The sequence below is a fragment of the Urocampus carinirostris genome, chromosome 13, assembly GCF_059441175.1.
Source record: "Urocampus carinirostris isolate Australia breed hairy pipefish chromosome 13, RoL_Ucar_1.0, whole genome shotgun sequence".
Classification (NCBI taxonomy): domain Eukaryota; kingdom Metazoa; phylum Chordata; class Actinopteri; order Syngnathiformes; family Syngnathidae; genus Urocampus; species Urocampus carinirostris.
In genome coordinates this window covers 40,609,446-40,623,990 of record NC_142361.1, presented here as the reverse complement: position 1 = coordinate 40,623,990, position 14,545 = coordinate 40,609,446, and the positions used below count along the sequence as shown (strand labels likewise).

The following is a 14,545-nucleotide window of genomic DNA, read 5'->3' as shown; positions in this document are numbered from 1 at the left end:
CTCTATGATCCCTCAAGCACACGGGTGGTCTTGTGGTGTGTCTTGGGTATAGCCTGGTGGCGCCCATCCCTCTGCAGGCCAACATATCTTCCCACTCGGTCTCGATCCAGGGACCTTTCGCGCGTTAGGTGAATGTGCTAACCACTGCACTACGGAAACACTAAACAGTATTTCATTTTTTAAATAGATTCATGAAAAATATATCCATCATCCATATGTGTAGCATATTGTCTTCTGTAATACATTTCCCTTTTGTATGTTGTTCTGTGCAGCACGGCGGCGCAGTGGTTAGTGCGGGTGCGGCACAGTTCTGAGGTCATGGGTTCAGTCCAGCCACCAACCTTTCTGTGTTGAGTTTGCATGTTCTCCCCATGGGTTTTCTTCCTCCCACATTCCAAAAACATGCATTATCAGGTTAATTGTCCCTAAGGTGTGAATGAGCGAGTGAATTGTCTGTCCCTGTGTGCCCTGCGACTGGCTGGCAACCGGTTCAGGGTGTCCCCTGCCCACTCCCCGGAGATGGCTGGGATGGGCTCCAGCACCCTCGTGACCCTACTGAGGATAAGCGCTGCAGATAATGGATGGATGTTGTTCTGTTGGAGCTGCTTGGTTCCATAACATTATGTAGATCAGGGGTCTCAACCTCAATTAAGTCGGGTGCCACTGAAGCAAGGGTCCGGGTGAGGTCGGGCCAAAAGGTCTTTTGCTCAAAAACATTCCACTGTTCTTAAAGGGACAGTTTTTACATGTGTCCACTAGATGTCGCTGTCATGTAGTAGTCCAATCAAAAATGAGTCCAAGAAGGATTACAAGCTACGGAGACTGAAAGTGAGCAAAAAGCAGCCACCTTTTTCCCATTTCTACCTAGCATTTCTGATAGAAAAACAAAGGAGGAAAAACATTTTTTGAAAGGAATGAAAGATAGGGAACAAAAAATAAGAAAAAGGGGCAAAAAGGAAAACAGGAATAAAAAAACAAAAGAAAATGGAGAAAAAGAAATCCAATTTTCTTTCATGTTTTAACTTTCTCACCATTCACTTTTTCATTTTTCTGTCCTTTTTGTCTTTTTTCATTCTTTTCTTGTTTCGCTTATTTTCAAAACTAATGAGGTGTGTTTTGGTCACCGAGTCTCAGTATTTTGTCTTCTTTCTTTGTGCTTTTTGTGTTTTCAGTGGCACGACAGAATAAAGCGACGTCTCAGGGGAAAATATCACACACTGTCCTTTTAACTTTCATATCAAGGCGGAGGCCTCAAACAATCATCCTGGGGGTACATTTGGCCCTCGGGCTGCAAGTTAGAGACCCCTGATGTAGATGTTCTATCCTCTTGATTTTGTGTTATGTTCAGTTAGATGTTCAGTTAGTTACAATTCCAACATATTCTGTCGTCTTCCTTCGATGTTTTGTTTGTTACAGTTGTTTGGTAATGTTGCTCATTTGTAGTTTGAGTGTGTACCATAATCTCTTGATTTCACGTTTTGTCGTTTGAACTAGTTAGTATTTAAAATATCCTTTGTTGGGATACTTTTGGTTTGGTTTAGTTAGATAGTATTCTAACATATGTAATATAGCTCCTTTTCTTGTTTGGTTCGGTTCGAGCTGCTTGGTGTCGGAAGATTATGGACTGCTCTATACTCGTGCAAGTATCTTCACCGTGTCTTCTGTATTTAGTGTGTTCTTCAGTAAAAACGAGTTAGTAAAACGATATAGCTTGTGTCATCTTCATGTTTTGTTGTTAGAGCTGCATGAGGTTGGAACACAATGTAGTTGTTTAATCCTCCTGTGAGAGTGTCTTCTGTGTCTTCTTTAGTGTTTTGTTTAGTTAGAACTAGTTCGTCACCCAACATATTACGTATTTTCCTTCCATGGTTTGTTCTGTTAGAGCTGCTTGGTGTTGGGACATAATGTAGTCGTTTTCCTCACGTGAGTGTGTGTGTGTCCTGCACCCTCTTCATTTAGTGTTTTGTTCAGCTAGAACTAGTTAGTAACCAAACGAATTCCACGTTTTGTTCTGCTAGAGCTGCTCGGTATTAGAACATTGTGTAATTAATCAATATCAGCGTGAGTATGTCCCCTGAGTCCACTTTGTTTTTGTCAAGTTAGAACTAGTGAGTGGTCCAAACTATCTCACGTTGTCCCCCTTTCATGTTTTATTTCGTTAGAGCTTCTTAGTGTTGGAAATGGTGTACAGTACTTGTTCAATCCTCACGCGAATGTGTCCCGTGTCCTGTTGATTTTGTATTTTGTTCAGTTTGAATTAGTTAGTTTTCAGTGTATCCTTTGTTGCCCCAATTTCAGGTTAGGTTCAGTTGTAGTGAGTGTGCCTGCACGTGTTTTCAGGGACTGGTCGTCACGACACTCACGTTCTGTCCACACGTCCAAATGTTTGTGTTTTTTCTTTTCATGTTTTGTTACTTTATAGTTAGTGATCCTACAAAACCGGTCTCCTCGTCTTCAGGTTTTGTTTATTGAGATCTGGTTAATGAGTCAACATTATGTATGGGTTGTGTAGTCGAGCCTCTGGTAGAGTAGCTTTGAAGTATCCGTTGTTCTGTTTCTGTGCACTGTTCAGTACCAATACCTTTTCTGATAACAAATCATTTTCTAAAAGCTTAGTTGAAGTCTACAGGTACATTTCTCGGATCCCTTTCTCCTGCATGACATCTTAACATTGAAACGACATGCAGAGAGAAACGAAAACGTCCGCATTCAGAGAACAGAAAGCAATGGGGATGAAATGAGCGACAAGAAAAGGTCAGAGCAAAGCCAAGTAAAGGGCCTTCGATCGGCGCTTTTGGGCTGAACGGAAGATAAGCGAGGCGAAAGAAGAAGGGAGGCGGGCAAGCCTGGCGCAACTTACTCTTTACCCCCTTTTTGCCCTTGCGCTCCTTTCTGTACTGCTCCTTGAGTTTGGTTATCAAGCCCGGGTCCACGTCCCAGGCCTCAGGATTGGGAGCGAGCTCGTCCTTGTCTACACAGGAGGGACAAAACCAAACCCAGAGGCTGAGTTGCAAGCCCCAAAATGCTCTGCTACGGAGCCCTTTTTCACGACATGGAGGATTGCATTCTCTGAATTTTCTGATGATCATTTACTCTCAGTGTAGCAATATTCGGGCTTTAGAAAGCGCTAGTAGAGATCTCCTGCAGGGGTCTCCAACCTCTTTTAAGCTTGTAGCTACTTTTTGATTCTAATTAGCGCAAAGGGCCCCCAGTTTGATATGCATTTCTAAAATTGCAACTTAGCTAGAAAGGGAAACAGGTAAAAACTAAAAGGGAAATAAAAAGCTTGTAAAAGAAATCAATTTCAAGATTAATGAATATATTTGTTTAATATCAATACTTGAAAACATTATTTTTGTCTATGAAGTCTATGAACAGGAGTTTATTTAGTTTCATTTCTAAAACAACTTATCGTTATTACTATATTCTTACTTTTTCATCAGATTAATGATTAAAAATTGTTAAATAGACTGTGTCAACCAATAGTAATAATAATAAAATAAATTACGATAAAATCACAGCAACCGTGCAAAGGTGAGCTATCTTCAGAATAGATCCGCGGGCACCACGTTGGAGACCCCTGTTCTACAGTATCAACCGTTCAGACTATTGTATGTTCTGGACTACAAGGTGCACCTGAAAACCACATTTATCAGGAATTTGAAGGTGCTTAAGATTGTGTGGTCCTTATAGGCTTGGAAATTAGAATACCGCATTTTACGGACTAGAATCTCTATTTATTCATTCAAGGTGCACCTAGAAAAATTGGCATAAATTTCAGCGGAGCGCCATATAAACCGGAATATAGGTTAGATAACATTACACTCATTATCTTAAATTGTGAGAAAAGTTTACGAACACATTTTCTGGACTATAAAGGCACACCTAAAAAAACAAGTTTACCAGGCAGCCGAAAGTGTGCCTCATAATTCGCTTTCCCGTTTTGACAGAAAAATACAGTAAATCAAATTGCAAATCAATAATTACAATGAAATGCAAGTAGATATGTAAATCGATTTCTTTTGGTGGTGAAAACAGATTTTATAATATTTATATATATATATATATATATATATATATATATATATATATATATACATGTTTTTGTTTGAATTATTTTCTGACTGATTTTGAAACTCTTGCAAATGTTTTAAGTGCCTTGTTTTTGTTTAAGGTGCACCTTATAATCATATAAGCCTTATGGTCCGTGAATTTGTTTTTTTCTACACACGTCCACAGTATAAATTTTACATTTCTAAATTTAAATGTCCTGAAAATATGGTAGATAACAATACACGGGATATCTTAAGTTGTGAGAAAGGTATATATATATATCTGGACAACAAGACACACCTAAAAGACAAGCGAACGGCAGACATTCCAAAGTGTGCCTTATAATCCACTTTACTATGTAACCAGGAAATACAATACATACAATTGTAAATGAAATGTAAGATTTTACAATATTTATGTTTTAAAAAATACAGTATATGTTTTCTGACGTACTTTTATGCAACCCTAGCTCTTACAAAAGATTGAAGTTCATACACCCTGTGCCTTGTGTGTATCATCTCACATAGACTATTTTTGAAGGTGCGTCTTATAGTTGACAATTATTCTGATTATTTATGTCCATACGTGTCCACGGTATAATCATTTCCCTTAACCGCTAGGTCTACAATGTTCAGGTGGCAAGCATTTCGAAATAGGATCCTTGTGAGCCCATTATTTTTGGAATTACTCCTGGCTTTAATCTGAAGACAAGTGGAATACATTAAAGTGATTAACACACACGGTGCAAGACGCATTCTAGTCACAAGTTGGCTACAGACACAAAGTGGATGACATCAGACAATATGAGATCAATTCCGTTGGTTGTGAATGATGCACACAGGACAAATGAATGCAAAGCGTTAGCAAATAGGTCACATTTATGAACAATCTCTTGAGGTTTTTATGGTTCGGGGCGGTGGGACTCACCCCAGTCGGTGCCATCGCCCGTGCCTCTGGACTCTGGCGAGATGTCCATCTCGTCGGGACTCGATAAGAAGTCAAATCCCTTGAGTGCGTCTTCTGTGTCCGGGTCCTCGCTAATGTCCATGCTCGCTGGCGGCGTGGACGAAGACGGCTTCTTCCTGATGATCTGGAACATGTCGGAAGAAATATTACTTTTGAAAAAGACTGAATCCAAAGCCAAACTGCTATCATATTGGTTATAGTGGAATGAAAAAGTGTCGAAACTTCTTGGAATCTGTCACATTTGTACATCAAATCAGCATCAAATGTGCTCTTTTTTTCTAAATGCTTTATGGAACATATGCGTATGCATTACCGTACAAAAATCGTACAACAATGTTGCGTAAACAGAATATTCAAACTGTTCAACAAACCAAAATACCAAACAAGATTTAAAAAAAAAATAATAACACGGAAACAACAAAATAAAACATGCCAGCGGGGAAACAGAAAGTTACAAAGAAATGGCAAAATGTTTGCAAATCGTATAGGTTTTAATGACCTTCTGGTTCTGTAAAAGCTTTATGGATAGCATGTTCAGTTTGTCACAAAAGTCAGTACGCTAACAAAGCTAAAAAATATATTCCAATATGATCAGATGAATAAGGAAATCCTTTTTACGGTTAGTAATACTTCATTTTCAACCAGACATAAAAAGTCCTTGATATAAGAATCCCCATTACATGAAAATTAAATGAATGTAGGCTGTATATTACAGGATCAGGAAAAGTGGGCTAAAACCACTTAAATTTAAAAAAAAATCTATCAATCACTAAACTACAATGAAATAAAGTGCAAAGAAAAGTAACATACAGCGAAAACAAATACACAACAATTTGTTGTGTATGACACAATAATAAATCGAGATTATCTCCGGGAGCAAAGAAAACCAGATGTGACCCAAGAGCCTTGACTTTGATGTGATCTATATGATTTTGACCAAGATATCAAATTTAGTGAGATCAGATCACATTTAGTTACTTAGTCTACCTATTTCGGTCATTGTTTGAATGCCATCTTCATTAAAATGGGGAAAACTACAAGGGTTTGGGAGCTTGTTAGTTCAAGTAGACACCGATCCTTCATCCATACGTTTTTGACAAAAATCAGATCACTTTGGGTTTTTATTCCTCCCGTTCCGGTCATTGTTTGCATGCCGTCTTCAATAAAACATGACAACCTATAAATGTCGGTGTGATTTAGTTTAAACAGACAATGTATTTTCATCTCTGTTATTTCAAAAAGGTTAGATCACATGTGATGGTGATTTTAAAAGTTCACACTTTTTCATACCAGTGTTTCTGGGATGTTAAATTAACCGGGAAAGGGAAGCAGTTGTTTTACCGTTCTGGACACCACATTAGTCCTCTCCTTCCCCTCGCTATCCTCGTCATCGTCTTCGTCGCTAAACTCGGCTGCCGCGTTCTCGATGAACTTGAAGGCCTCCAAGACGGCGCTTGTGTCTGAGAGCTCCGTTTTCCTGCGGGTGAAAAAAATCACGTAGCACGATTATTTCTATGGCGAAGATGTGAAAACACGTTAAAATTCACGCATTTTCAATGATTTCAAGCACCCGTACGAACCCAGATTCGCGTAACAGAGTACAGAGTAGAACAGAGTAGAAGAAGAGGGACAGCGATTATAAGGAGTTTTGTTAGAACTCACCCTCTTGTCCCCATCCCTTTTGTGGACATGTCTGTCCCGTTTACCAAAGGCTCTGAACTCATACGTTCCACCGTCTTGCCGCTTCCATCGCCGGATAGTCCTAGCAACGCTCTCACGCGTTGTGACTTCACGTCTAAAATGGTGTCTGTGTAGCCCACCTCCTGCAGGTACCTAGAAAATGGCAGATACATAGTTACCTATTTTTGAAAAAAAAAATTGAAAAAAAATAAATAAATAAAAATAATAATATATATATATATGTTACAGTGGGACCCAGAACACAGCATCCTCGCCTTACAATGTTTTCAATTAACAGTGTGGAATAAAGTGGGGGTTTTTTCTGCACCTCTTTACGGGATTTTCACTACTATGACAAAATAAAAACTAATCGTTTTACATGCCCAAAAACTTAAAAAAAATAAATAAATAAATAAATATTTAAAAAATGCAGTGTTCAAGTGTGAGATAAGTCTAAATGGTCTACCTGCTTTTGGTTGATGCCATATAAAACGCTGGTATGCTATTGTTTACATGGTAAATGGTTCTGCATTTATAAAGCGCTTTTAAAGTCAATGAAGACCTCCCAAAGCGCTTCACAATGTGCTTCACACTTACCCATTCACTCACACACCAATAGCGGCCATGAAGGCGCCGACCTGCTTATTGGGGGTATTAGGGATTCAGTGTCTTGCTTAAGGACACTTCGACATGTACCACAGAGGAGCCGGGAAGCCGAGCACTCATCACGGCATCATAAAATTGCTGATGTGTCATTGACTGAACTCCCTCCCATAATGCCTTTCTCTCTATATGCATTAGGTACAGAAACTCTGTAAGGACTTTCGACTCAGAGATAGAATAATACAGTTTTTGGTACTGGATTGTTTGGCTATGGATCCAGAGGCTTGCAGTGATGGGAGAAGAAAAACAGGAATACCAGGGAAACTGAGCTGGTCGATTGAAAAAAAAAAGACAAAGAAAGCACAAAAATAGCTACACAAAAGCAAGGAAATCCAAGCACATGACAATTCTTGCAAGTGGAAGTTTTAAAATCAGCTTTCGTTTTCAAATCGCAGTCTCCTCACCCCACTGCATCAACAGGCATATCCCCTGTACCAGCTCAAGTCACGACACACAAAAGGAAAATACGATTTCTTTACGATGTACTACATTGTTATCTGAATATCTGAATTCACCGGGAACTGGGAGCTACTGAGCATATATAATTTTCACCCCAAAAAATTCACGTCATATCCCGGGGACCTTAAGAAAAGCAAGGATATTTATGTCACGAAAGATGCAAACTGAGATTCTCGCAACCGTCTAATGTGCTCGGTCGATTAGCACAAATGTGTTTAGCGGCGTCTCAGGCAAGATGACTCATCTTGAATTAGCACTCGAGAAATATGGGCTGCCTGATAACTCAGCGTGTGAAGCAGATGATGTGAGAAGCTCCAGTATGGTGAACAGAGTAGAATCACATTTTATTTTCCAGTTTATTACGGAGATGTCCGCCTGCTAAATAATAACTTAACTGGAGAGCATAGAAGGTGACGTTACATAGACCAGATTCTGTCTAAAATTCAGATGTTGGGAGCTCAGAAGGTAGAGCGCGCGTTCTTGAGACAAAGACGTCACAGGTTCGATTCCCGGCTCCTCCGAGTTAAATGTGTCCTTGGGCAAGACGCTGAACCCATAATGCCCCCGATGGGCAGGTAGGCGCCTTCCGTGGCTGCCTCTGGCCATGGGTGTGGGTGTGTGTGAAGCAAACTGTAAAGTGTTATGGGAGGTCTTCAATTACTTAAAAAGTGTTATATGAATGTGTTTTTTTAATAAGAAAAAGGGGGGGACAACTAAAAGTCTCAAAATAAGCATGTGAAATTGGTTTGTTTTCAACACATCCGATGCGGACTAAATTTTGTCCAAAGATGGCTGTCCACGTGTTTACGTTGCCTAATGTTGTCCAAAGTTTGCCCCCCCCCAAAGTAGACCCATCTACCCATCCATCCATCCATCTGCACGGCTTATCCTCAGTAGGGTCGCGGGGGGGCTGGAGCCCATCCCTGCTGTCTTCGGGCAGTGGGCAGGGGACACCCTCAACTGCTTGCCAGCCAGTCGCAGGGCATACAGCGACAGACAATTTGCCCGCTCATTCACACCTAGGGACAATTCGGACTGGCCAATTCACCTGAAATGCATGTTTTTGGAATGTGGGAGGGAACCGGAGTGCCCGGGGGAAACCCACGCAAGCACGGGGAGAACATAAAAACTCCACACAGGAGGTTCGATCTCATGACCTCAGAACTGTGCCTCACACGCGATAACCACTGCGTCGCCGTGCTGTCCCCCCCCCCCCCCCAAAAAAGTCTTCTTCCGAAAATATAACTTTTTTCCAATTTTTACTTTCAACCAGAATACAGATTTTTTTTTTTGTAGACAGCCCCAAGGTTCCTTTTTTTAATGTATTTCCAACCAGATTTTGGCAGGGTAGGAATGGAGCCAATAAGTCTTTTGAACAAAATAATGATGATTTATTCCAGATATTGACGACTAAAGAGGCGTTCTGTTTATCCCATTCGACATTGACCATATTTATTAAACACAGTTGCTGTTGTGTTTAGTCTATTTAATGTTGTCAAAATGTAAGACTTTATTTTTCAACTTTTCAACAAAATAAAGAAGTCTTTGGGAACATGGACATCTTTTTAATGTCTATTGAATATCATCCGACCCAATTTGTCCTCAGTGAGCATTTTTCATTTTCTAGTGTTTCAATATTCACAAATATGTGCAGAAATATGTCATGTGGTTTTCAATGATGTCTTTTGAACGCAATTCCCGAGGAGGTTTTGATGCTTCTCTTTTTTTAAAATGTTTTTTTAACATATTTCATGTCTTTTCAACCACTTTGTGCTTGTTGGGTCATTTTTGCTATATCGTTCTAATGCTTCAACAGACATGCCTAAACATATCTCAGGTATTTTCTAAACGTAAAAAAACAAAAGATCAGGCTATGTCCGACGTTTCCCATATGAGGGAGCTCCAGTCTACATTTCGGGCCTCATCGTTGTTAACAACAAAGTACATCAACTGTGATTTGCATTGGCAGACTATGCAGGTTATATCCACGGAGTTTCAGTGCAAACAGCATGAGCGTGTTTGCCGTACAAATAGAGAAAACAATCCTCGCAAAAAGAGATAGGTCTGCGCTCTTACTGCCTGAGGAGCTGGCGGCCTTGTTTCCAGGACAGCTGATTGTTCAGTGACGCAGAAGTGTCGTTCTCGTTCGTATCGTCTGGAGGAGAAGTCAAAAACGTTAATCGGATATTTTGCAGTTTACTTTGTAAACGATATTATTCGTGGTCTTTTAGTATGTCAATAGAAAATACTTGTGGACGTATATAGATTTTAATGAGGTTTTCTGTTTTGATCAAATCTGTAGCCGAATCCGAACCAGCTCTGTGGCTCGAAGAATCAAATACCAAGAGTGGATTATCTGTGTTGATGCTCTAATTGTGAGTCATCTGGGACACCAGCATGGCCTAATGACGTTATGAAGGATGACACAGGTGCTCCCTAGCACACCGAGGAGGTTTTGATGTCATTTACAGTAAACCCTTACTATACAACCTTTTCACTCAACGGTGCAGAATAAAACCTGTGAAATCAAATGTTTATTTCAGCACCTTGTTATGGCATTTTTCCCACTATTGTATATCAAATGTATAAAAAAGATATACTTTTTGTGTCTTTTGGTTTGTTATTGGTTTTCGCCACGGCACTATAAAAATGCTCATATGCTATTGGCTAAATTGCCACACACAATGCCTTTTCTCTTTATTTAGGTCAAAATCCTGTGCGATGCAATACGGTATTTATTGGCTATGGATCCAAAGGCTTGCAGTGATGCCAAAGGGAGAAGCACAAACACAGTGGCTTGTGATGATCGATAAATGTAAAAAAAAAGGTCAATGATTCGCTGCCTTACAGCAAGGAAATATTCTAAGGACATGACAATCCTAGCAAGTGGAAGTTTTAAAGTATGTTGAGGTTCACCTTTGCCATGAATCAACCTGGCACTTCACTGTACCAATTTAAGCCACATCACACCAAAGGGAAAACAAAATGTGTTTTCCTTTACTCGTATATTTATTTTTGTTATTCCATCACATGCCCGTATATTACACATAAGTAGTATATATTCTATCCCCCACTGTACGGCAATTCCACTTTGTAATCCCCACCTCAGAATGGATTGATGTTGTATCACGGGGGTGTACTTTATCGCAGGTTGCTGAAAACGTAGGTCACAAGTCAAGAAATGGGCATCTGTGTCACACTTTCCTTCCCACTCGCTCGCCGCCCCCATCGCTAACACCTCGCGTTTGCCTCAACACAACAGGCCTCGTGAAAATAAATGAGAAAATGGAATCATCGAAATATGACTGTTCTAAAAGGATTTCTTTCAACCGAAAGAAGGAGGGATGCATTCCTTTTTTTGTTTGCACCGGAGAATACAAACATTTAAGTGCCACTTCCGTTTCATTAGCACGCCGATGTGGAATTTAGCGAAGCGTAACCTTTCAGCTACTTAGTGGAAATGAGTACAAATGAAATGCAGATGGGGAAAACGAGATCAACTGATGCCATGGTAAATTGAGCGCTATAAAGACTTATTTCGATGAGTACCACAGTCATATAAAGTGAATAAAATAGGATATCTAATTGCATTTTTTAAACAGTGAAGAACTGTCAAAGAAAAAACACAATGACATTGTTTTAAAGGCCAAATGTCTATGACACAGCCACCACTCGTGGTGTCAAAATACTTCATACAGTTCAATAAGAGTCTCATTAACATGTTTTTAGATTTAGACATTTGTAATATTACAGCTCGGTGGTCTTGGGGGTAAGGGTGCCCGCCCCGAGACTGGGAGGTTGTGGTTCAAGCCTCGACCGAGTCATACCTAAGACTTACAACATTGTCTGTCTGTCTTTCTTTCTTTCTCTCCATCCTTTCTTTTCATTCTTCCTTTCTTTCTTTTATTCTCTTTCTTTCATTTTCTTTCTTTCTTTTTTTCTGTCCATCTCTCCTTTTCATTCTTCCTACCTCATTAGTCCGGCCCCTGAGAGAATGTTTGGTCTATCGTGTGGCCCCCCCCGAGTTAAAATGAGTTTGACACCCCTGCTTTAGGTGTATACGGCCCGCTTGGTCCTTTGTTGTGGTTTGCTTGGATTCACACCAGCTGTGAAGCCCTTTCGCTCGCTAGATTCAGGGAAATATGGAAGTTTTCGGGCTTCCGTACTCGGTCCTCTATTGGTGATCCATGACACCCCGTCACGGTCATATATTTCACTTAATCCGCCACAAAACAGTCAAATGTATTTACAAAGAGCGCTGTACCAAGAATATCAACCGGAGCACGTCATTAGGCAAGACAAGACACAGGGGAAAAGTATGGAGTCGAACAAGATCAGACGTGCAAAAGGTGATGTCACCAAAGGTATGCCGATGCAACACTAATTGCCGTTGAGAAATACACAAGAATGCGAGTGCAAACTTACCGGAATCGTAGCTTGGAGGTTTAATGTCACCTTGACTTAACTCCGTCCCGTATTTTAACTTGTGATACTTTGCTCTGAAAGGAAAAGGAAAAGTGTAGAGGTGAATAAAAATGTTTAATGACACAAACTTGCATAAATGACTAAGTTATGCTGCATATGGTTTTCAAAACCAAATCTGAAATAGAATTTTTGTTTTTCCATGTACATTATTCGGACATTAACTTGAAGTGTGATAACTCAGCCAATCTTCAGTGACATTAGACTTATCCATACACATAGTTTTTCCTTTTATTTTTTTTTTCTTACAATACAATTCATATAACTGACTCCAGAGAGAAAAAAAATCCCGGTAAATGCATTGAAATACATCATATTTATGATGTATCAAAGATTAAAACTGTGAACATTTGCATATCTTGCATCAATTTGTTTTATTTCTCTTTCTGTTGTTGACATATGAAACTGAAATGTATAATCTTGTGAATTATAAATACATATTTTTTTAATTCCTGCTGCTAAATGTTAATGCACATGCGTTACAATGCACTATTCCTCATTGCATTATTATTATTATCATGATTATAACTTAGGCCAGTTTATAGTATTTTCTCTTTTTTCCCTTTAAAGTCTTTGTTTCGTATGTCTTACCCTGAAATGCTATGTCTAATCTCGATATCAATAAAAACTAAGTCTACTACTAATTATGAATTGTAACGGACGAATACAGTATGTGGTTGGCTTCCAAGTGCAATAAATCGAAATAGAAATCACAGCACGATGACATTTTCAACTTTTACATGTTTTCAAAACCCGGGGTCAATTTGAAGTCTTTACTTTTCAATGCCCTCTCTTTGATTAAAAATACAACAAAAAAAATAGAAGATTACATAATATTTACCTGCATGCCATAAGGGTTAAAGTCAAAGTGGGTGTACGTTTTTCGGGACACCTGTATAACCATGTATTACACATACTGTCAGTAGCATTTACTATAAACTAATTTGTCGCTTTAACGTTTTTATCAGGAGCTAATTAGCATAGGTTTTGATCCCCCGCTACACAGCAATTTCGAGTTGTAATCTCAACCTCATGTCTTATCCCGGGGCTCTACTGTAACCCGGCCTAAAATTGGATTCCCTTCTCCATCAAGGAGAAGCTCCCCTTATAAAAATCTCACACGGCTCTCGGGATATTGGCGGTGATGTGAGTGGTTACCTAGCAACCAGATGGAAGTGCGAGTAGTTCTGGGTTATGAGAGACACTCCTTAGACAGCTGTGTGCTCACGAGTGAGGTAAAAATGCATAAAGAGGAATTAAAAAGCTCTCGATTGAAATATCGACTTGAAGATGTTCAAAGTGGGAGGAAATTAGAAGTGCTCGCTTTTCTCCATTTAAACCGTTGACACTTGACAAGAGGGTGGAATTTTTATAGACGGCTCGACAATACCGATTTGAGACACTTGATCTTAACAAAATGGAAATCGTCAGTCCCCCCATTTTCACTATGTGGATCAAATCTACCCTACGATACTGCTAACACTCAAGGTCCCAGTGTGATACTGCTGTTGTCTATTGCGGATGAAAAGCAGTCCCACAGAGCACGGCGTAGACGCAAGATTACAGGCAAACATATTGATTCCACCATGTAAAAGAAATACAAATTTCTCAGAGTATGCATTTTTTCAATAAAACATTGATATGATACTATGTGTGACCTAATATTCAAATCAATGTTTTTTTTGTTTTTTACTGAATGAAAACTTTCAGACCACTAGGATGCACTAAATAATACACATTGTCCCTTAAAGGGCTCCGTTAATATGTTTTCTCAAGTTGGTCTGGTTTCCTTAATAATGTTAGAAAATGAATGCATGTCGCTGATATCCCAGAATAATTAACTTACCCGATGTAAATACCCGTTTTACCCACCTCGTCGCTTTTTTGAACTTGGCATAATTTGCTGCACAATGTTATTTATGTATTTATTTTTCTTACTCACGGCACATTGCTCAAAATAATCCTTATCAGATGTTTCTTTCCTGTTATTCTGTGCCATAAAATGGTATATTTTGTGTAAAAATAAACTTGTACTTATTTTAAAAAGATGTTCTTGTATACTTAACTGTCCTTTACCATAAGACACAGGATAAAGTCATTTGCAATACAAGTACACTGAAACGCTATGTCCCCAGTCTGTTGCAAATATGAGTTTCAACAATCTAATCAATTTGTGGTTTCTCATTATTTCCTCAATGCCTTAATAATCATATTCCTCACCTAATGTCTATTGCAGTTATGA

The 14,545-nt window shown here is 39.3% G+C and overlaps 1 protein-coding gene across 2 annotated transcripts in view; it reads right to left on the bottom strand.

The window, feature by feature from the left end:
* strn (striatin, calmodulin binding protein) overlaps nt 1-14,545 on the bottom strand; it is a 38,982-nt gene that overhangs the window by 11,177 nt on the left and 13,260 nt on the right. Inside the window, exons 3-8 of one of the 2 annotated variants that reach the window (XM_088350953.1) lie at nt 12,247-12,320; nt 9,898-9,976; nt 6,682-6,852; nt 6,361-6,496; nt 4,981-5,143; nt 2,861-2,971 (exon numbers count right to left, since the gene is read on the bottom strand). In XM_088350953.1, coding sequence (XP_088207079.1) covers nt 2,861-2,971; nt 4,981-5,143; nt 6,361-6,496; nt 6,682-6,852; nt 9,898-9,976; nt 12,247-12,320 — 734 coding nt within the window. The remainder of the gene's footprint in view (nt 1-2,860; nt 2,972-4,980; nt 5,144-6,360; nt 6,497-6,681; nt 6,853-9,897; nt 9,977-12,246; nt 12,321-14,545) is intronic. The other variant, XM_088350954.1, reaches the window with a different exon arrangement.